Source organism: Heteronotia binoei, chromosome 18 (genome assembly GCF_032191835.1).
Source record: "Heteronotia binoei isolate CCM8104 ecotype False Entrance Well chromosome 18, APGP_CSIRO_Hbin_v1, whole genome shotgun sequence".
Classification (NCBI taxonomy): domain Eukaryota; kingdom Metazoa; phylum Chordata; class Lepidosauria; order Squamata; family Gekkonidae; genus Heteronotia; species Heteronotia binoei.
The window spans coordinates 4,719,196-4,741,411 of NC_083240.1; the positions used below are offsets into that span (position 1 = coordinate 4,719,196).

General features: G+C 44.3%; 2 protein-coding genes across 4 annotated transcripts in view; one reads left to right on the plus strand and one right to left on the minus strand.

Annotated features, from left to right (window-relative positions):
* MASP2 (MBL associated serine protease 2) overlaps positions 1-6,501 on the plus strand; it is a 36,824-nt gene extending 30,323 nt beyond the window's left edge. The window contains exons 9-11 of the mRNA XM_060258997.1: positions 2,620-2,757; positions 3,881-3,955; positions 5,680-6,501. Coding sequence (XP_060114980.1) covers positions 2,620-2,757; positions 3,881-3,955; positions 5,680-6,455 — 989 coding nt within the window. The 3' untranslated portion in view covers positions 6,456-6,501. The remainder of the gene's footprint in view (positions 1-2,619; positions 2,758-3,880; positions 3,956-5,679) is intronic.
* A 4,564-nt stretch (positions 6,502-11,065) lies between these two features.
* TARDBP (TAR DNA binding protein) lies at positions 11,066-21,007 on the minus strand. Of its 3 annotated transcripts, none has more exons than XM_060258734.1 (7): positions 20,847-21,007; positions 17,241-17,494; positions 16,710-16,873; positions 15,356-15,496; positions 13,932-14,102; positions 12,978-13,095; positions 11,066-12,000 (listed from the first exon to the last, which is right to left on the minus strand). In XM_060258734.1, exons 2-7 carry the CDS (start codon positions 17,476-17,478, stop codon positions 11,978-11,980), a joined length of 855 nt encoding a protein of 284 aa, XP_060114717.1. In that variant the 5' UTR covers positions 17,479-17,494; positions 20,847-21,007; the 3' UTR covers positions 11,066-11,977. The 3 variants fall into 3 exon arrangements, with proteins under 3 accessions (XP_060114717.1, XP_060114716.1, XP_060114715.1); XM_060258733.1 differs by having other exon boundaries at positions 11,066-12,061; XM_060258732.1 differs by having other exon boundaries at positions 11,066-13,095; positions 20,847-20,982.
* Between the last annotated feature and the right edge of the window lie 1,209 nt (positions 21,008-22,216).

A 22,216-nucleotide genomic window follows, 5' to 3' on the forward strand; every position in this document is an offset into this window, starting at 1 on the left:
AAAGCCCTATATGGCCTAGGACCTGCCTACCTGAAGGACCGTCTCTCCCCACATGTTCCCCAGAGAGTACTGAGATCGGGAACCCAAAACCTTCTCGTTATCCCCAGGCCAAAGGAAGCCCACTTAAAATCTACCAGGGACAGGGCCTTCTCTGTTATGGCCCCTTCCTGGTGGAACCAGCTGCTGGAAGAGGTGAGGGCCCTGCAGGACCTTGCTCAGTTCTGCAGGGCCTGTAAGACAACCCTCTTCCGGCTGGCTTATAACTAACCGGCACAAGAAACTAAGTGTGGTTCTATTAGACTTCTGTTATTCCTAATGTTTTAATGTTTTAAATGTTTTAACTGTGTTAAATGCTTAAACTTAATTTTTATGTTGGATTTTATGTTGTGAGCCGCCCTGAGCCACTTGGTGGGAAGGGTGGGATATAAATCATAAATAAACTAAACTAAAACTAAAATAAGTAGAGAGCATAGGAGGAAAATATTCTCCGCAGCAGCCCAGGCCCAACAGGCTCCCTGGCAGAGCTCCTATGACACTGTTAAGAAGCGGCCACCTTCAGGGCCATTATTAGCTCTCTGGCAGTCAGAAGTTCAACCTGTCCAGCTTCTCCTGGCGAGAGAATACAACTGACGAGGAACACGGACCACTGGTAGGATCTTGCAAGGCTCTTAGACTAGAACACGGATTAGCAAGCAGAGTTCCCAAACCAGGGATGGGCAGTGATGGGGAATAACCTTATCTTAGAGGTGCATTCCATAACAGCTTTATGTATGCAGTGCTAATACCCTGCTTCTGATGCTGCCAAGAACTACTGGGACGTTAGTCACTACTTAGCTGCTGTGCCAGCAAAACAATCTGCTTTGGGTCACAACATAAGTGCAGTGCCCTACTGCTCATACTGCTGCCCATCACTCTCCATCATCACCATTTATCTTCCCGCAGAACCACTAAAGAGGAACTTTACAGGAACAAGTTGCTGGATTGTAATTTTAAAAACAAGACATGCGCCCTCAGGATTTTCAAGTCCACATGTGCAGCCTGCACTGCATAAGAACATAAGAGAAGCCATGTTGGATCAGGCCAATGGCCCATCCAGTCCAACACTCTGTGTCACATAAGAACATCAGAGAAGCCATGTTGGATCAGGCCAGTGGCCCATCCAGTCCAACACTCTGTGTCACATAAGAACATCAGAAAAGCCATGTTAGATCAGGCCAGTGGCCCATCCAGTCCAACACTCTGTGTCACATAAGAACATAAGAGAAGCCCTGTTGGATCAGGCCAATGGCCCATCCAGTCCAACACTCTGTGTCACACAGTGGCCAAAAAAATTATATATATATATATATATATATATATATATATATATATATATATATATACACACACACATACATACACACACACACACACTGTGGCTAGTAGCCACTGATGGACCTCTGCTCCATATTTTTATCTAACCCCCTCTTGAAGCTGGCTATGCTTGTAGCCGCCGCCACCTCCTGTGGCAGTGAATTCCACATGTTAATCACCCTTTGGGTGAAGAAGTACCTCCTTTTATCCATTCTAACGTGACTGCTCAGCGATTTCATTGAATGCCCACGAGTTCTTGTATTGGGAGAAAGGGAGAAAAGTACTTCTTTCTCTACTTTCTCCATCCCATGCATTATCTTGTAAACCTCTATCATGTCACCCACGCAGTCGACGTTTCTCCAAGCTAAAGAGCCCCAAACATTTTAACCTTTCTTCATAGGGAAAGTGTTCCAGCCCTTTAATCATTCTAGTTGCCCTTTTCTGGACTTTTTCCAGTGCTATAATATTCTTTTTGAGGTGCGGTGACCAGAATTGTACACAGTATTCCAAATGAGACTGCACCATCGATTTATACAGAGGCATTATGATACTGGCTGATTTGTTTTCAATTCCCTTCCTAATAATTCCCAGCATGGCATTAGCCTTTTTTATTGACATTTTCAGTGAGTTATCCACCACGACCCCAAGATCTCTCTCTTGGTCAGTCTCTGCCAGTTCACACCCCATCAACTTGTATTTGTAGCTGGGATTCTTGGCCCCAATGTGCATTACTTTGCACTTGGCCACATTAAACCTCATCTGTCACGTTGACGCCCACTCACCCAGCCTCAACAGATCCCTTTGGAGTGCCTCACAATCCTCTCTGTTTCTCACCACCCTGAACAATTTAGTGTCATCTGCAAACGTGGCCACTTCACTGCTCACTCCCAACTCCAAATCATTTATGAACAAGTTAAAGAGCATGCAAACTGGCCGTAATGGGGATATTCTCTGCAGAAGCCCAGGCCCAACAAGCTCGACATATTTCAGCAGAGAACATGCCTACTTCAATCTATGCATAGCCCCTTGAAAAACACAGGAATATCTATCCCTGAATACTGTCCCTCATTTTCTGCTAGTGTCAGAATGAAAGCCCAATACAGCAAGCACGAGTGCTTGGCAAAAAGTGAATGTCTGAGTATACGCTATTTCCACCACCCAGTCATGTTGCACTGATGTAGGAGGGAGACTTGCTGAACCTCCTCCTCAAGATTTCTCTCACCCTCTCTTGCAGGGCATTTTTTTGTAACTATTGCTGTTTTTCAGTTGTTGACTGCGGGCCACCAGAGGACACAGCGAATGGCACAGTTGTGTACGTCACACAAGTCAAAGTTAACGTCTACCAAGCCGAGATTGAATACAGATGCAAGGATTCCTTCTATGCTCTAAGAACAGGAAGTTCTGGTAAGAGGATCCTTTCACAGGTGATACACCCTTACATGCAAGATGCTTTGACAGATCTAAGTTGTACTCAATACATAATCTATCAGGAATATCTTATAATAATGTTTAATGCCATCCCTTTGGCCATAGGGGATGCTTTCTAAATATATGATGGGCTTAAAAAGGCTGCAATTATGGTACAAGCCCTACCATCCCATTGGCTGTGATGCTGTGACATCATAGCACATTGCTATAATGACTATTCAGTATACTGTTGAATGACAATAGTGAATTTGGGCCAGAGACCCCAGGTCAAATCCATACTCAGCCACTAACTACATTCTCTTTAAGATACTTCAGAAAGTTTTAAGGAGGATAAAAATGGGTTAACTACATGTATGTTGCTCTGAGCTCCTTGGAGAAAAGGCAGCATACTAAGGTGGTCAATTTTTACTGTCTGGAGGGAGCGAGACGTAGTGAGACCACTGACATGGCTCAAGAACAAAAAGCGCTGATTATGTTAGGGGTCCTGAGCGTCAGGAGGGAGATGGTATCCTCAGGAACTGCACACTAAGGCCACAAATGTCAAGATGGTGGAGATGTAAGGAAGAGTTGGATCTCACATTGATTTGTAGAAGATGGTGAGGGGTCTGGAGACCAAGTCCTATGAGGAAAGGTTGAAGGAGCTGGGCATGTTTAGCCTGGAGAGGACGTGGCTGAGAGGTGATATGATCCCCATCTTCAAGTACTTGAAGGGCTGTCATATAGAGGATGGTGTGGAATTGTTTTCTGTGGCCCCGGAAGATAGAACCAATGGGTTGAAATTAAATCAAATTAAATCAAAAGAGTTTCCGGCTCAACATTAGGAAGAACTTCCTGACAGAGCGATTCCTCAGCGGAACAGGCTTCCTCGGGAAGTGATGGGCTCTCCTTCCTTGGAGGTTTTTAAACAGAGGCCAGATGTCCATCTGATGAAGATCCTGTGAATCTAGGGGGACGTATTTGTGAGTTTCCTGCATTGTGCAGGGATTGGACTGGATGACCCTGGAGATCCCTTCCAACTCTATGATTCTATATAGGAACCAGCTAGACTTTGGGGCGCTGCTCTGCATTTACCAGTAGTACTTTCTGAATTGTTATGCAGGTCACTACAGGTGTACCCATGATGGCTACTGGAGAGATTCCAATGGAGAGCAAGCACCTGCTATTTGTGAACCAGGTAATGTACAGAGCCGCTACAAAACAGATGTGCTGGCACGGTCTTACTGATTTTGTTACAAATGACCAGGCATCAGATATTTTTCTTTTAACGAGAATAATACTACAGTCTTGACTGACGATAACGCAAGATTTAAAATGAGTCATCCTTTGTATCATATTCTGTGGGACTGTTTTTCATAGGATTAGAGAGAATGGAAGAATGAACCACTCCCCTTCAGAAAACAATACTAGAATTCAGGGCCACTGATAAGACAATAGATTCAGGACAACCAAACAAAATAACATTACATGAGTTAGTTAATTTATGGACTGTAACTCCATAAATTTGTGAGACAAACAGGGCCTGATGAACCTATAATGTCATGAATCCATCTGACAGCCACTGATAAACCTACAATGTAATCCTAAACAGAGCTACACCCTTCTAAGCCAATCACGTTGTATCTGTCAGTGAGCTTTGACACACAAAAATTTAATACTCTGAAACATTTTGCTGACTTAGGTTCTTCTGCGCTTTAATTTTGCCCACTGGACTTAGAATTCTATTTAGCATTGCACTGCTAGTAGCTACTGATATACTTAAGTGTTGACACACCTCCATGTTGTATGTTCTCAGGCCTTTGGTTGAGGTGACTGGCATCTCATAATTCTATCCTCCCCTACTCCACCCCCCTCTGACAGATTAGGTAATTGTGGGGGGTGTTTGCCCACCACCCTTTAATCTTGGGCATTTTATAGACCTATGAGCTGTCTTGGTATATAAAAGTGTGCTAATTTCTTGCTCTGTAGAATTTTTTTAGCTATAAACTTTATCTGCTGTGAGCTTCCAAGCTTTGTACGCAGGGAAGGGTGGGATACAAATCCAAACAATAAATAAAGTACACACCCCTTTTAAGATGCCGTTAAAACATTTATAGGGTGCAGAGATAGACACTTCATACACACAAACTACCATCTCAAACAGGTCAGATCAGGGGTCCTTCTACCTGATGTGCAAGTTTACTATGGGCCAGGAAAGACAACATATGTGTGCTGTTTTATTTACTTAAATTTTATTTGCTTTCTTTTATTTATATACTGGAGTTTGGTGTAGTGGTTAAGTGCATGGACTCTTATCTGGGAGAACCGGGTTTGATTCCCCCACTTGCAGCTGCCAGAATGGCCTTGGGTCAGCCATAGCTATCTCAGGAGTTGTCCTTGAAAGGGCAGCTGCTGTGAGAGCCCTCAGCCCCACCCACCTCACGGGGTGTCTGTTGTGGGGAGAGAAGATATGGAAGATTGTAAGTCATTCTGAGTCTCCGATTCAGAGAGAGGGGTGGGGTATAAATCTGCAATTTTGTGTGTGTGTGTGGGGGGGGTTGTTTACAGAGAGGTTTGGGCCATCAACCTCTGCCCTAACTAAATATTTAGGGGTTTTAGACTGCAATCAGCAGTCACCCTGCATGGGATCTACACTGTTCAGCAGTTAGCCTTCTTTGTAGTGGAGCCAGCAAAGTACTAACAATACTTGTGCTAAACTGTTCTTGTCCATTTGTTTCAAGGGGAAAAAATGTGGATGTTTAGAGCCAGACCTAATTGAATGTTGGGAGTTCTGTTGTTGAAATGTCAAAATACAGATGACAGAAATGAAGCATGGTGTGTGTGTGTGTGTGAAACAGCTGAAAAGGGCTTGTCTTAAAAATGTAGTTAGGCTTTTGTTAAAAATTCCAATTCTTTCTTCAGTCTGTGGTGTCCAACACGTGAAGCCTCTGAGACGCATATATGGTGGAAAGAGGGCAAGGCACGGACAGTTCCCTTGGCAAGTTCTGATAACCGATGCACAAGGAGTAACAGGGGGCGGTGCCCTTTTGTACGACAACTGGATTTTAACAGCAGCGCATGTCGTCACTGATCCAGCAGATGCCTCTTCCTTGACCCTGAAAATGGGTCTGGTGAACAAACGAGCCACTAATCACCAGCAGGCTGAGGCAGAATCTGCCTTTGTTCACGAAGGGTACAGGAACGATGGCTTCAACTTCAACCACGATATTGCTTTGATTAAACTGAAGTACAAAGTTCCCATTAATGCAAATGTCACTCCCATTTGCTTGCCAGAAAGAGAAAGCAGATTCAACCTGAACATCAGTGATACCGGATTAGTAGCTGGCTGGGGAAAAACAGAGAAGGAGAGGCCTTCCCTTTTCCTGCTGTATACAGAGCTAGATGTTGTTGACCCAGAAAAGTGCAGAGCAGCATATGCAAACCTAAGTATGGATGGAAAGCCCCTTGTAGTGACAGAAAACATGTTTTGTGCAGGATATGACCAAGGGGGAAAAGATTCCTGCAATGGAGACAGCGGCGGAGCGTTAGCTTTCTTTGATCTTCAAATGAGGAAGTGGTTTGTGGGTGGTATTGTTTCCTGGGGTATGCAATGTGGTGCGGCAAACATGTACGGTGTGTACACAAAAGTGGCCAACTACATCTCATGGATTGAAAACATAATTGTACATAATTCTTGATTGTGACTTGTAGGATGCTCCATTTCAATAAAGAGCATTCAAAGCCTTCCTCTTTGATATTTAAATACATAAAGCCACTTGTATCTGAAATTTGCTACTCCAAGCAGACATACCATTCTAAGCTCAATGAAGTCAATGGGTTTAAGGAGAATACAAATCTATTTAGGATACTACAAATCTATTTAGGATAGCCGATTCAGTACACAGGAAAACAAGATGTCAAAGAGCTAAGGAGACAAAATGGTCTGGATCTTTGCAGACTGTAGATGAAGGATCACATCTAAGAATACTTCCTCCTTTAAAAACTCCCTGCAAATAGAACAGGCAGGGTATTTATCCCTACAGTGCAAACTGTCTATCTGCATAGAATTCTGATACGAAAGAAATACTCAAAACTTCTGAGAGGGCAATGGTTCAGTGATGGAATATCTGAGGCCCCAACTTAAGAACATAAGAGAAGCCATGTTGGATCCGGCCAATGGCCTATCCAGTCCAACACTGTGTCAAACAGTGGACAATACACACACACAGTGGCGAATAGCCACTGATGGACCTCTGCTCAATATTTTTATCCAATCCCCTCTTGAAGCTGGCTATGCTTGTAGCTGCCACCACCTCCTGTGGCAGTAAATTCCACAGGTTAATCACCCTTTGGGTGAAGAAGTACTTCCTTTTATCCGTTTTAACCCGACTGCTCAGCAACTTCATTGAATGCCCACAAGTTCTCGTATTGTGAGAAAGGGAGAAAAGTACTTCTCTACTTTCTCCATCCCATGCATAATCTTGTAAACCTCTATCATGTCACCCCGCAGTCGATGTTTCTCCAAGCTAAAGAGCCCCAAGCGTTTTAACCTTTCTTTCTAGGGAAAGTGTTCCAAACCTTTAATCATTCTAGTTGCCCTTTTCTGGACTTTTCCCAATGCTATCCTTTTTGAGGTGCAGTGACCAGAATTGTACACAGTATTCCAAATGAGACCGCATCATCGATTTATACAGGGGCATTATGATACTGGCTGATTTGTTTTCAATTCCCTTCTTTATAATTTCCAGCATGGCGTTGGCCTTTTTTATTGCAATCGCACACTGTCTTGACATTTTCAGGGAGTGATCTACCACTTCAATCACTGCCATCTTCTGTTACAATAGTTCAGAAAGCACATTATTTGGAAGACACTGGAGAGCGGCTGCCAGTCAAAACAGAAAATACTGACCTTGACAGAGCAATAGTGCGACTCTGCACAAGGCAGAAACATATGATCCAGTGAATTCAACAGCATTGGCAGTCTCAGGCAGTGCAGGCTATTCAACTGATCCATTCTCATTGTTTTTCTGCTTGTTTGTGCCAGTAAGTGCACAAAAGACTGGGTTGTAAAAACAACCAAATGGTTCCAAGTTATGTCCAAACCTATAAAGGTTTACTCGACCCTGCAGAAGCCGAGAAGGCCTGTGTAGACAAGCCACTGTAAGCTCCTTCAAGCAAAAGGGGAGGCAGGACAGAAACCTTTTGCTAAAACCAGGACTGCAGCACTGAAGTATCAAGTCAGGCATAATTCTGCTTCTTGTAGCCACCTTTTACATTTTTAAACAGACAGCTGACTTTTTAAATGCTTTCCCCCCCTTTCCATTCCAGCAAGGCAAACCACCTCTGCTTCTCACTCGCCTTGAAAGCCCTTTGCTGGGGTTGCTGAGTTGGCCTGATGACAGTTTACATACACATTCTGGCAAGGAAACTGTCGTGCTGTCCATATATAAATGCACTCACCTCATGATTTCAATTTAAGTATGCTTGACATTTTTTCCAGATGCAGGGCATGAAGAGAAGTCTAATGGTGCCATAAAGCCCAACACAATGTCATTCCAGCATGAACTTTCATGGACTTCTTCAGATGCAACCAACTAAGATTATTTTATGCTTGTCATGAATGTCATTTCTTCCACAGCATAATACTTGGATTGTTATTTTAATGGGAGGGCATGGAGGAAATCAGAGGGCCTTACTGATCATATGCAAACTTTTAAATTCCAGCTGGTTTTCAAAAATCATGGAACACTAAAACAAAATTACATGAGATATGCTGTAATGATCACAGTAACCTGCCATCCTAGACCAGATGATTCATGAGCAGAGGCCCACCAGTGTCTATTAGCCACAGCGTATTGTTGGAACTCTCTGTCTGGGGCAAGTGATGCTCTGTATTCTTGGTGCTTGGGAGGGGCAACAGGGTGAGGACTTCTGGTGTCCTGGCCCCACTGATGGACCTCCTGACGGCACCTGTTTTTTTTTGGCCACTGTGTGACACAGAGTGTTGGACTGGATAGGCCACTGGCCTGATCCAACATCGCTTCTCTTATGTTCTTAATGCCTACGTTCTCTCTTCTAAACAGCAGACTTTGAACCAGGAGTCCCCAACCTTTTCCAGCATGTGGGCACCTTTGGAATTCTGATACAGTATGGTGGCCACAACCACAAATTGGCCACCACAGGAGGTGGAGCCAACCACACAGAGAGAGAGGAAGCCCTAATGCAGGAGACAAGAGGAACACTTTTTAAAAATACACTGGGAAAGGGGAAGGGGTAAATTGTGGTTATTTTAATCTGTAAAGCCAATCAGATGAACAATGGCCGATCAGAAGCTCTGCTGGACAGGAGCCCCAACTGGCCTCACCCGCTTCTAAAAACATTTGGTGGGTGCCATGGGTCCCCTAGGCATCATGTTAGAGAGCCCCTGCATTGAACTTAAGTAGGTTAGGAGTTTCGTTAACATTTTCCTACAGCCATTTGTAACAAGCAAAGTCTTAAATTTAAGTCAGGTCTGGGTTTTTATAAAATTCACACAAGCAGCTACTAAAATTCACTCCGTGTCACCACTGCAGTAGCCATGGACCCCTCTATGAGTTTAGAACAACAATAATTTTTTTCAAAAATGAATATGCTGTTCTGTTCTTACAAAAGCAGGCAGTGCTGCCAGCCAAGAAACACAGATGTATACAGCTCAGAGGAATAGGACAAGACCTCCCAGTGGTACTGTTCAATCAGCTGCAACATTACATTTGCAACTGCTGAGACTGAAAGTGCTCCAAGCCTCAATCACACCCACACAAATTTAGCCTGCAAGAGGAAAATTGTCAACATTATATCTATTGGAATAGCTCAGATTCAGTAATTAAGAGATGCTCAGCAGGTAACCAAAACACACAACTCACTGGTTCACACAGGGCCTTTGTTAAATTACTACACTGTTTATTACTAAATGAAGCTCATTAGCAAGCTAATCCTTCCAGCAGTGTTAAACTGACTACGTTCCTGATTCTCCCACTTTAAATTGCATCAGTGCAACAGATACAAATCTACTGAATGTTGAGGCAAAACAAGACTCCAGACACTCAAGTTACAAGAACACCTTTTATTGACTCACTTTAAACACTAAAAAAAAATTAGACTATGAATACTGTTTGAAAACATTTCTAATACACACAGGGATTTGAGGGAGGGGATATTAGAACCCTTCATGCTCTAGCAGCATTAAAAATATCACAGATGTTCCCCAGTTGGGCCTAGACTCAAAAGACAAGCTGAAACAAGTTACTTGAAACCATGCTAGTGATGTATAAACTTACCCTCAAGATCCTTCCCGGGATGGCAGAGTTTAGCCTTTGGAGGTCCGAGAATACCATTTTAAGTGTTACTCAGCAGCAGTAGCTGGTATTAGTGCAAATGCTAAAATGCAAAATTCAGATGGTACAGAGTTTGGCAATGGATCTGATTTAGGTGCAGGAAAAAAAAATTAAGCATCTTATGAAAGAATATTTCTTCTCAGAAGGATCACAGATTGTTTTACAGTGAGCAGTACTGGGAGTGGGCTTTAGAATTAAAACAGCAAAACTATCCAAAGCATCCCCACAACAATTTACGAGTCTGTGTACTGATATTTCTTTAAGGAAAAAACAGGATTCAGGCTTTAAGCTCGAGATCCAAGGGAAAAAGAGGGAAATTAAACTAGCCTTCCATCCAGCACACATGGAAGAATCAGGACTCCATCAGTTTCAGGTGGGTTCCACAATCTGCCAGATTTGTATCAGATATAATAACGGGATCACCAAGATGCGTTAATTTATTCAACAAGTCTATAGGACTCCTAAGTCCATAATCCTGCCAACCCTCTTCCTTCAGACAGTCAAACCTTTCTTGGGCTTTGTCAATTGACATTCTGGAGGGTGCTTACATATGGGCAAGCTGTTCTCCATACTCCCATCAACAAAGGAGAATTAACACTGTACCACCAGTTCAGCCATCTAAGTAGAATGCACTGGACAGGAACAATACATTTTATATTTAAATGAAATTTTGGCTCTTGCCTTCAGCACTCCCTAGTGGGAGAGAAATCACTCACCGGGGAGAGCTATCTCACTTGGTAAAGCAGGATTTCAGATATGTATATTACTAAATGCTGCAAAGATGGAACTGCAGTTGAGTTACTGGTATCAATGACATCAGTGAAGAGTAAGACATTAATAGCAAAGATATTTTACAGCTAGCTCAACTTAAATTGATGACTACGAACTCTTTGCACTCGGGGGGGGGGGGGGCGGCTGTCAAACACACACACATATTACTTAAATCAGTTTTATTTAAGAATTTCCTACATTGACAAATCTTATAAAAAGCATCCAAACACAGAACTGCAGCAAACAGCATTCATATGGATATCTTACAGGCAAAGAAAACTTCCACCCAAAGGAACCTCCGAGCTTGGGACTGAGCTTTGTACAAAAAAATAAAAAAAAACCTTTTCCACAAAACGCACCCCAAGCTGGGTGTTCCCACCAAAAGTCCATCTTCAGTTCACATTACCACACTTACAGAATCATTAACAGAAAAGAACACACACCATACAGCATTCACATCAGAGTTGACAACGGAGGAAAAAAAATACAAATATTCATTTCACTTAACACATTCAAATAATTGGTTAACTAGGTAAAAAAGCCCCCCATTTAAGTTCTTCCAGATCGGGATGTCCTTTGAATGCAAGAAAAAACACTCGTACGTCCGCTCCCAATGCTCTCCGCACACTCTCTCACCAAAGCCACAGGATCGAGGGACATCGCGCCAAGAATTTGTTTTTTTTTTAAAAAAAACCACCAAATCCCATTAAGCATCACCAGGTCTCTCTCTGCATGCGCCTCCTCCTTTTTCTCGCACATACCAAGCCCTCACATGCCTCGGCACCACCAATCCAATACCACACAAGGTTTTCAAGAGTTCAAACAAGCCTTCCGGTTCCATCTCACAGCCTTGCGTTCACAGCGTTGAATACGACTCCATGAAATAAAAGGGTAGCGGATAAAAATGGAACACCCACCGTCTTAAGACGAAGCATGTGCAGTGTGATGGAGTCTTGGATGAGAAAGCATGGAGACAGAAGTATTTCCTAAGGCAGACCTTTTTTTTTTTTTAAACTGCACTGCTTTCAATGAAGTGCTTCTTCCATAGACATTTGAAATGAGATGAACTGCAAGGATTAAATGAGGTCTTCATACCGTACTTTAGTATGAGGAGGGGAGACAGTGTTAAAAGGAAAAGAAGCCGACACCAACATTGCATTCTCCACACAGGACATTTGGGGGGAGGGGGAGGGAGAGAAAGAGAGAGAGAAATTCTTATGGCGGGGGGATCAAATTAAATTTTAAAAGAAAAAAAACTAACAAGGAAAGGATGCAGTTTCTGGAAAAAATGGCTTCCATTTTTGAAACATGCAGAGATCTCAGCTGACTAGGAAATGAGGAATCGGGTTTTTTGTTTTTAACAAATCCCTATCAAATTACAGTGGGTTCGTTTACCCATCAGGCAAACCAGCAGGTCCACTTTCAATCATTCAACATCCCAACTCATTGTAACAAAACCTATAAATCTCCATTTAATTTTTTATTTTTTTCCCCTCCCCCCCTTACAAAAGAAAACGTGTCAAAAATACTGTTCAAATATACTACACGCTGAACAAACTGATCTGGATTTTTTTTAAAGTATATGCATCTTATAATATACTTACCAGACGCTCTAGAAAAAAAAACCTGATTTCCCTCCACAGAGTCAGGATTGGATTGCCTACATTCCCCAGCCAGATGACTTGGAATCCATGCTTGAGCCAAAACCTCCATTAAAGCCACTGCTAGAGCCTGCATTGGATGAGCCCCACCCGATTGCTGCACCAGAGTTAGAGCCTCCATAGGAATTGCTCCCTGAACTGAAGCCCTGATTCTGCTCCCTCTGCATGTTGCCTGGCGGCTGGTTGTTCCCAGATGGCCCAGACTGGTTCTGCTGGCTAGCTAACATGCCCATCATCCCCCAACTGCTCTGGAGTGCTGCCTGAGCTGCTGCCATCATGGCAGGGTTGATGCTAAAAGCTCCAAAATTCATCCCGCCCCCCATGTTGCTGCCCTGGTTGTTTCCCAACCCACCACCTCCACCTCCTCCCCCCCTGTTAGGAAATCCACCCTGATTCCCAAAGCCTCCTGGATTACCACCAAATCTTCCACCTCTTTCTAGTTGTCTACTGCTATTATGCTTAGGTTCAGCATTGGATATATGGACGCTGATTCCTTTTATGATCAAGTCCTCGCCACAAAGGGACTGGGCAACCTATAAGAAATAAGGCAAGCAGATGAGTAACTCTGAAGAGTATAAAAGCAAGCAACTTTAAAAACAGAAGCAGCAGCCATCAGGTCTAGAGGGCTTAATGTTAACCAAACAGTATCACCTTCTGAGTATTACTACTTTCCTTGCAAATATCTCTACAGAATGGCATTCATATTGAGGGTGCAGTGCCTTCAAGAGTTGCTGGTTTGTGTACAAGCTCACTTGCTCACACAAAATTCACTTAAGATTTCCAGATTTGAAAGCACTCATTTTTTTACCAGTCAACGTTTAATACAATTTACTGCTCTCTTAATCACTGCCTTGTACATACTTGTCAATAGCTGCTCAGCTGGTTACCTGTGGCAACTTCCAGGCAACCAGGCACGGAAGTGTTTCTGAACTAGGAAAGCTGAGAATCTGTCCACTCCCTCCAGTCAATATGCTACGGATGATTAATGCAGGTACATGAAGACACTTTTTGGCCTAATAATTTTTCTGCATTAACTTGCAAGGCTGGCCTTTTGTTTATGTTCCATGGTGGCAGCACGATACAATTAACGCCTGATGTGCTAGAGATGCATTTGCTGTACTAAGAAAGCAATGAACAAAGTGTAGCACTCCAGGTAGTAGCTTTACTGGATCAAAACCTAGCTTAAAGTAAAAGCGCTCATGCACTAGAAAGGAGTGGTATTAATAGGTATTGGAATTGTCTGTTATCTCTCTGGCCAGTTGCTCTTACGTTTTACAAGCAAACAAAGGAAAACGGAAACTTAAACCAAAAAATTAAGAACAAGTTGCCTCGTGCTTCAAGGAATAACCAGATGGATGAGGAAGGATACCTGATCATCAGCAAACGTAACAAAGGCAAAAGCTCTGAACGGTTTGGGGATGAAGACATCAACCACTTCTCCGTATTGCGAAAAAAACTGACGAAGCTCATCTGCAGTCATGTCTTCAGTGCAACGCCCAACAAACACCTTCCTGCTACGCAAAGGTTCATCTGGACTTTGCTGGTGCCAATGCAGAACAAGAGACTCCCATTAATACAAAAAGCTGTTTTGTCTAGATACTGTAATAATCTAATGCAGGTGTGCGCATACACAAGAAAATACTGATCTGCCAAGTGAGTGCTGGCTAGCTGGATTACAGGTTTTACCAAAAAATAGAAACACTTCTTCTAGGACCATGTTTCTTGCATGGGACCAGCATTTGGAACAGAAATTGCACTGAGTTTATTACACTCCCTTTCTTTACTTTAGTTACACATTTTGAGAAAGGGAAGAGAATGTAAGGGAAATGACACTTTTAAGTGTTTTACCCACTCTTCTAGATAATTTAGTATATTATAATTTCAGCCAAAGCACACATCTTTGAAAGTTCTACAAGGAGCCTTTTAAGCAGCCAGGGCCAAAGATGTACTTTGGGCATAGCTATCAAGACTGATATGCCCACTTCTTTTCAACAGTAGTCCTTCACAGTATATCACAACAATCTGCTTTGGAATCTCCCCTTATATTAAATTGGTCATGTGGCACAAAGAGCTGTTGTTGGACTAGTTGCCTGATAATTTGAATCCCCACTATCATGTTTAAAACTGCAGAGTCTCTCACCCTGACCTGGATAGTCCAGGTAAGCCCAATGTTGTCAGCTTTCAGAAGTTAAACAGGGTCGATTATGGTTAGTACATGGATGGGAGGAAAAAGGAAAGGTCCCCTGTGCAAGCACCAGTCGTTTCCAACTCTGGGGTGACGTTGCTTTCACGTTTTCACGGCAGACTTTTTACGGAGTGGTTTGCCATTGCCTTCCTCAGTCTTTTACACTTTCCCTCCAGCAAGCTGGGTACTCATTTTACCGACCTCGGAAGGATGGAAGGCTGAGTCAACCTCAGCTGGCTACCTGAATCCAGCTTCTGCCGGAATTGAACTCAGGTTGTGAGCAGAGAGTTCAGACCACAGTACTGCAGTACTGCTGCTTTGGATGGGATGCTACATGGATGGGAGACTGTACTAGAAATACCCAGTTGGCAGTGGGGGCAGGCTTAATCAGCCACCTCCCGAAATATTCTCTGGCCCCCAGGAGGCATCACTCAGCAGAGATCAACATGACTTCTGGGTGCATGCAGACACAGACACACACAACCCCCCCACAAAAATACACACACACACAAAAGTCTCTCATTCTTGGCAATCATTTAAGACAAGTAATTGACAACAATGTGGCTTGCACATTAACAAAAGCCTCTAACAAGTCATGCCTAAAGTACCTTAGAGTTTGGAAGTTTGCAGTCACACCATCTTCCATCTATCATGTGCCGCTGAGACATGACTTTCACCTGGGTTTCATAGTCTGTAAATCGTACAAACCCAAATCCCTTTGAATGGCCAGTTTTGATGTCCTTCTTAACCTGGGAATAAGAGAAGAGATCTAACTGTTAGAGCTGTAATGGAAGTAAAAACTGGCATTTGTGAGCGATTTCACAGTATTTTTTGTGAAGATGAAAGCAGTACAAAGATGAGATCTGATGTTCATCCAAACTTTCATGACTCAAATTGGCCTACCCCACTTATACAATATGCATCCAACAACTAAAAAATAGACAGCCAGGATGTCAAGACTTTAATCCATTCTAGTTAAGTAGAAAAAAAATTTGGTATACAAATCAGTAGCCCACAAAGAACTATGGGGAGAGGGAGCCAAAGGAGAAATTCCCCTGTGGCCTAGAAATGATTAGCTCTAAGAAAAATAAGCTTCGTGCTCATCTAGTTCTGAAATGTAGCTGTCTAGCACAATTACTCCAAACCAAAGTGGTTCAGTTCTGAAGAGGGCGGCATTTTCCTTTCTTTCCACAATGCATGGAGAGTCGGGGGGCCTCTATATTCTATTATCTACGCCTCCAGATTTGTGTGTCTCACCTATAAATCAATGCTCATAGCCCCCACCCCGTTTTAGCATTGTTTTTTTTAAAAATAATTATAAATTATCTGCATACCTTGGGAGTACTCCATGCATACAGAATACCCCTATCTTGTCTGCAGGTAGCTTCCATTCCCATAAGCACATAACCATCAAGTTTACTTATCAGGACTGACATGAGATAAAACAGGCAATGCTTAAGATGTCACCAAGTAACTTCCAGAATTACATAAAAAGGCAAAACTGACCCCAAGAACACATCAAGAAATCTCAGCTAGCACTGTGAAAAAATCTGAACCACAACCAAATGAGCCAAACTAAAGCCAACACCAATACATGCATGTATCCTTGGGAGTAAAGACAATCAAAAATCAGAGGAATTTCCTTTACTTACAAAAAAAAAAAAAGACCTAGGATTACACTATGAAGACATTATTTTACTTTATAGAACTGTTTAAAGGATTTGGAAGTCACTGGGAGGAGCCTGCATAGGACGAGCCACAGCAGGAGCCAGGACGGCAGTTGTCATGTGACAAATAGCAAAAGGAAAGTTTGCTAATAAGCATATATTTTGGCAACTATATTTTGCCATTGAGGAAGTGGGGTACTGAGTGCTTGGACTGCCCCTATTGAATAGGTTTCTGTGCTCAACCACTGGAAAAAAAACCTGAGGACTTCCAGAAAAAGGAAAGCCAAGTAAGTACCTGCACCATGAGAACCTCTCCAAAAGTGCTGAAATATTCCTTTAGATCTTGTTCAGTTGTTTTCCATGGCAGTCCCAAAACGATGAGATCAGAGGTTTTCTGCACTGCTCGCTTCACTTTCACAGCTGATGAAGCATCTGTTTCATCCATTTTCCGTTTATTGTCTAAAGAGAGTGAGAAAGAGGCCAATCGCCAGAGCAATTTTAAAAAATAAACTAAACAAAATAAAGCAAAAGATCTGTAGGAGACTGCTCATTTTTAAAGCAGTCAAATCCTAGGCACGTTTATTAAAAAAGACAAGTCCTGCTGTGCTCAGTGGGGTTTACGCCAAGGTCAACGTACACAGGATTGTTGCCTTAGTATTTATGAGGAACAGAACACATTCACTTCTGAAACTTGCATCACTTTTGGAGTTTATCTGAATATTCACAACTTTTTTTAAAAAAAATCTATTCAATAGATTTCTAAGTCCAAAACATCAAACCATAATTATTCTTTAATAAAAAAAAAAATATTATATGCTACACAAACCTTTGGGATAGTTAACAACATAAACCAGATTTCCCCAGCCATTATCTGGTGCATGCAGAATTCCTTCCACTAATCGGACTCCTCTCATACACTGAGACACGGGGTTTCTGTAGCGCAGCCCACAAGCCCCTGGGAATTGAGCAGTGACCGTAGACAGTAACACAGTCCCATCATCCTCGGAGGGGATCTCAATGGGTTCTTCGTTCTCATCCTCTGTAACCCGGATGTACTCCGACATATCTGCCGCGTAGTAACTAATAGAATAAAAATATTAAAGGAAAGGTGTGAGCCATATTAAAAAAAAAATCACAGGCTGGGATTGTGGCATCTAGTCCAGGGATGGACTAGACTGTAGCTAGGGAGCCACATATGGCTCTTTCACGCATCTTGTGTGGCTCTCAAAAGCCTCCACTACCCCATCAGCTGGCCTGAAAAAGGCATTTGTCTCTTTAAATTGCTTCCCCAAGCCAAGACAGCTGGTGGCTTGGAAAATGCATTTAAAGTTAAAGTTGCTTTATTTCCACCTCTCCTTCCATTTGCCTTCCTTCCTGCTCTCAAACATCTGATGTTCATGTCTTGTGGCTCTCAAGCATCAGATGTTTATTCTGCGTGGCTCTTCTGTTAAGCAAGTTTGGCTACCCCTGTTCTAGTCGATCCCTTTACAGAAGCTACCAAAGGTCTTAAACTGAAAGGGCTTGGGGGGGGGGGGGGGTGTTTCTCTATTAAAGTTATACCATAGCTGATAGTTTACTAACTACTACATATAACCTTAGCACAGTCTTCAAAAACCCAAAAGGGAGACATGGCCTGATCTTTTTGTTTGCTCTCAACATCTGGTATTCACATTCTCTTAGGCTAACCAACCTTACAGGCAACGTTCCCTCTATGCTGTAGTCTTGTGAGCAAAAATTCTACTTTGTAAGCTACTGGCATTTAAATTGTGAGCTACTGCATAAATTAGTTTGCTCTGGGAACATTTTTCCTGAGCTAAAACAAAAATGTGTGAGCTAGAGGATAAAAAACTGTGACCTAGCTCACATTAACTCAGAGTAGGGGTGTCAAACTCATTTGTCATGAGGGCCGGATCTGACATAAATGAGACCTTGTTGAGCCGGGCCATGTGTGTCGTAAAATGTAATGCCAGGTAGCAGAGATATAAACTTTAAAAAGGACACAAACACAATTAAAGATTTTTTTTAAAACTTAAAATAAAACATGCTTAAAACATTAGCACTTGTTGGTCTTAAAGGTGCCTGCTTTGTTTTTATCTGTCCTGTGTGATCCAGGAAACTGGACAAAGGAAGCTCTGGCTCTTTTTTTTTCCTTCGCCAGGGGACTAGGAGGGGGAAGATCCTCAGCCAACAGAATGAAGAGAGGCTTGGCTCAGTAGCTCTGCTGAGCAACGCTGGCAAAGCAAGCTGTGATACAGAAGCAAGCAAGAAAGAGGGAGAAAAGAGCAGACACACAGCCAGTTGCTCAGGGGCCTGATTCGGCCCCCAGGCCACATGTTTGACACCCCTGGTTTAGAGAGAACACAGCTTACAGGGTCGTTATGAGAATAACACAGAAAACATAAGCTGCTTTGGGCCCCCATTGGGGAGAAAAGCATATGAATTTAGTATGTAATAAATAGGAATAGCTGCAACTCAGTTATATTCAGCAGCACTGAAGGGGGGGGGTGATTTGGAAGGCTAACCTATGCCAAAATATGATCAATGGCAGGCTGCCTAACTCATTTCAAAATGGACTCCATGGAATTATACCTCACCGAGATCTCTCCCCTCCCCAAATCCCCTTCCTTGGGGGTTCCACCTCCAAAAGCTCCAGGCATTTCCCAACCTGGAGCTGGCAACCCTATTTCGGGGGAAAAATAGATAAAAATTATAGACCATATAGGAAACACTCCACTTCTAACGGGCCACTAAGAAATACTTTCAGAACAGGGCAACCCCCCCAGCAGAATATATGAGGCAGTTTACGCCTTTTGTGACATATGAATAAACGTTATAGCCCAGGGGTGGCCAAACTGTGGCTTAGGAACCACGTGGCTCTTCCACACATTTTATGTGCCTCTTGAAGCCCCCACCACACCATCAGCTGGCTTGGAGAAAGCATTTCTGTTTAAATCACTTATTCCAGTCAAGTCAGATGGCATCTTTGAAAATGCATTTAAAATTAAAGTTGCTTTCTTTCCACATCTCCTCCCTCCCAACATCTGACATTCACATCTTGAGGCTCTCGAACATCTAACATTTATTCTATAAGGCTCTTATGGTAAGGAAGTATGGCATATGAACATATGAAGCTGCCTTATACTGAATCAGACCCTCGGTCCATCAAAGTCAGTATTGTCTTCTCAGACTGGCAGCAGCTCTCCAGGGTCTCAAGCTGAGGTTTTTCACACCTATCTGCCTGGACCCTTTTTTGGAGATGCCGGGGATTGAACCTGAGACCTTCTGCTTCCCAAGCAGATGATCTACCACTGAGCCACCATCCCTCCCCTGATCTACCACTGAGCCACCATCCTCCCCTAATGGCCACCTCTGTTACAGCCTATCATTCATAGGACAAACAGGAAACACCCTGCTTCCAAGAGAGGCCTCTAAGAGATGCTTCCAGGATACTCCACCCCCACCAAGCAGAATACATGAGGGAGGCAGCTGCCTTCTTCAGTCCCATATTCTCAAGGCAGGGTACACTGCCCCGAAAGAGGGAGGTTCTATTCCAGGGGTGTCAAACTCATTTGTTTTGAGGGCTGGATCTGACATAAATGAGACCTTCTTGGGCCTGGCCAGGCTGTATGTGTTCCTATTTAAAATTGGGTAGCAGAGATAGAAACTTTATAAAGCACATAGACAAACACAAAGTTTTTTTTTTTTTTAACTTAAAACATGCTTAAAACATTGGCACTTATTGGTCTTAAAGGTGCTTTCTTTGTATTTCTCCCATGGGATCCAGGGAACAGGGAAAGGAAGCTCTGGCTCTTTCCTTCCTTCCCTAGGGGGCCAGGAGGGGGAAGGAGCCTCAGCCAACAGAAAGAAGAACGGCTTGGCTCAGTGGCTCTGCTATGCAATTGAGAGAGCGTTGAAAAACAAGCTCTCCCTCTCCAACGGAGGAGCCTCGGCCAATGGAGAAAACAGAAACTTTGCTCTGCAGCTCCTGTGCGATTGAGCAAGCCTGGCAAAGCGAGCTGCAGAAGGAAGCAGACGACAGCCAGTCGCTTGGGGGCCTGACTCAGCCCCAGGGCCGCGCGTCTGACACCCCTGTATCTACTCCTCATGGAGGTTAACATCGTCTGCTCTGAGGAACCGGACCACAGCTCCATCGGCTTCCCGGCCTCGAGACTCCGCGCGGGCCAATCCGGCGGGCCCCAGGATCCCATCGCGTCTCCTCCCGCGGAGCACATCCCGCCCGGCAACCGCCGCTCCCTCCGTTCGCCCAGAGCGGGTCTCGCCCCGTCGCGGAGTGTGACGCGCGTCTTCCACGGGGCCCCCTCCCTCCCTCCGCCGCCGCCCGCTAGGCCCGACTCTGCCTTTCCCGCCGCCACGGCAGCGCCGCTCAGCTCAGGGCCCGGAGCCGCAGCTTCCGCCCGCTCGTCGTGCTTACCGGTGGCGATTGCCCCGAGGGCGTCAAGGAGAAGGGGCGGCGGCGCCCTACAAAGGCTCGGGAGAAGGAAGGCCTCCGGGTCCCTCTCGCGCCGACAAAATGGCGGCACCCACTTTCCCTCAGAGGCGACGGCTTGGAGCCGCGGACATGGAATGAGCCACGCTCTTCCCGCGAAGGGGTGCTCTCGTATATAATAGAGGGGTGTTTTTTTTTTGTTTCTTAAATGTTACGGGATACGCAGGAGCTCGGGAGAGAACAGCCTAGCTTATGAATTTGCGCGATTCGTTCTTCGTGGGGTATTTCTTCTCGTCCCTATGAAAAAGGGAGTATTTGCGTAGGTGGTTCCCCTCGCCTGTCGATGGAGAATGGGACGGTCCGCCCGAAATCGTAATGCGCGTGCGTCGGAAAGGATGAGCTAAGGAAGGGGAGGAGAGAGAAAGAGTGGTGGAAGCGCGTCGGGAGTGTAGGCTGTTATTACGCATGCGCCAAACCTTTATTTTTCTCTCCGCCCCCCCCCCCCCGCACGCCTGGGCTGTGTGGCTGGGAGAAAAGAGCGGGAAAAGTCGTTGCGCGGCGCCAAAGCGGGAGTCTGACGAGATTGTCACAAGTTCTCACTTTTTAGGGGGAACAAATTGGTTATTGTTGCCTCCTTCTCGGCCGGTGTGGCAACACGAACGCCCGTTTCAAATCCTGCCGGCCTTCAGGGAGGCGGGTGTGGGGTCACATTACCACTTGGTGCCTCTGAGACAGTGCAGAGTGCGGTTCCGCGCGCGCTGGCCCTTGAACTCAGGGCAGCCTGTCGAAGAGTAGCCATGACGAGGTAACACAGGCACTGACTGATGTCTATTGTTATTTATTTCTTTTAAACATTTCTGCGGTGCCTTTTCACTGAACTGGCGCCCCATTCGAATGCACACGTAGAACACACACAACCAAGGAGGAGAGTTAATAAGAGTTAGTGAGGGATTGTCAAGCAAAGCAAAAAAGGTAATGGAAGGGGGGGGGGGGACAAACAATGTCCTCTCTCATTCCCTCCCTTGAGAGCAGCATTTCACATCTTGAGCAGAGTATAACTGCTGTCATCTTTAAAATGGGCAATTGGAGCCAGTTTGGTGTAGTGGTTAAGTGAGCGGACTCTTATCTGGGAGAACCGGGTTTGATTCCCCACTCCTCCACTTGCAGCTGCTGGAGTGGCCTTGGGGCAGCCATAGTTCTGGCAGGAGTTGTCCTTGAAAGGGCAGCTGCTGTGAGAGCCCTCTCAGCCCCACCCACCTCACAGGGTGTCTGTTGTGGGGGAGGAAGGGAAAGGAGATTGTGAGCCGCTCTGAGACTCTTTGGAGTGGAGGGCAGGATATAAATCCAATATCTTC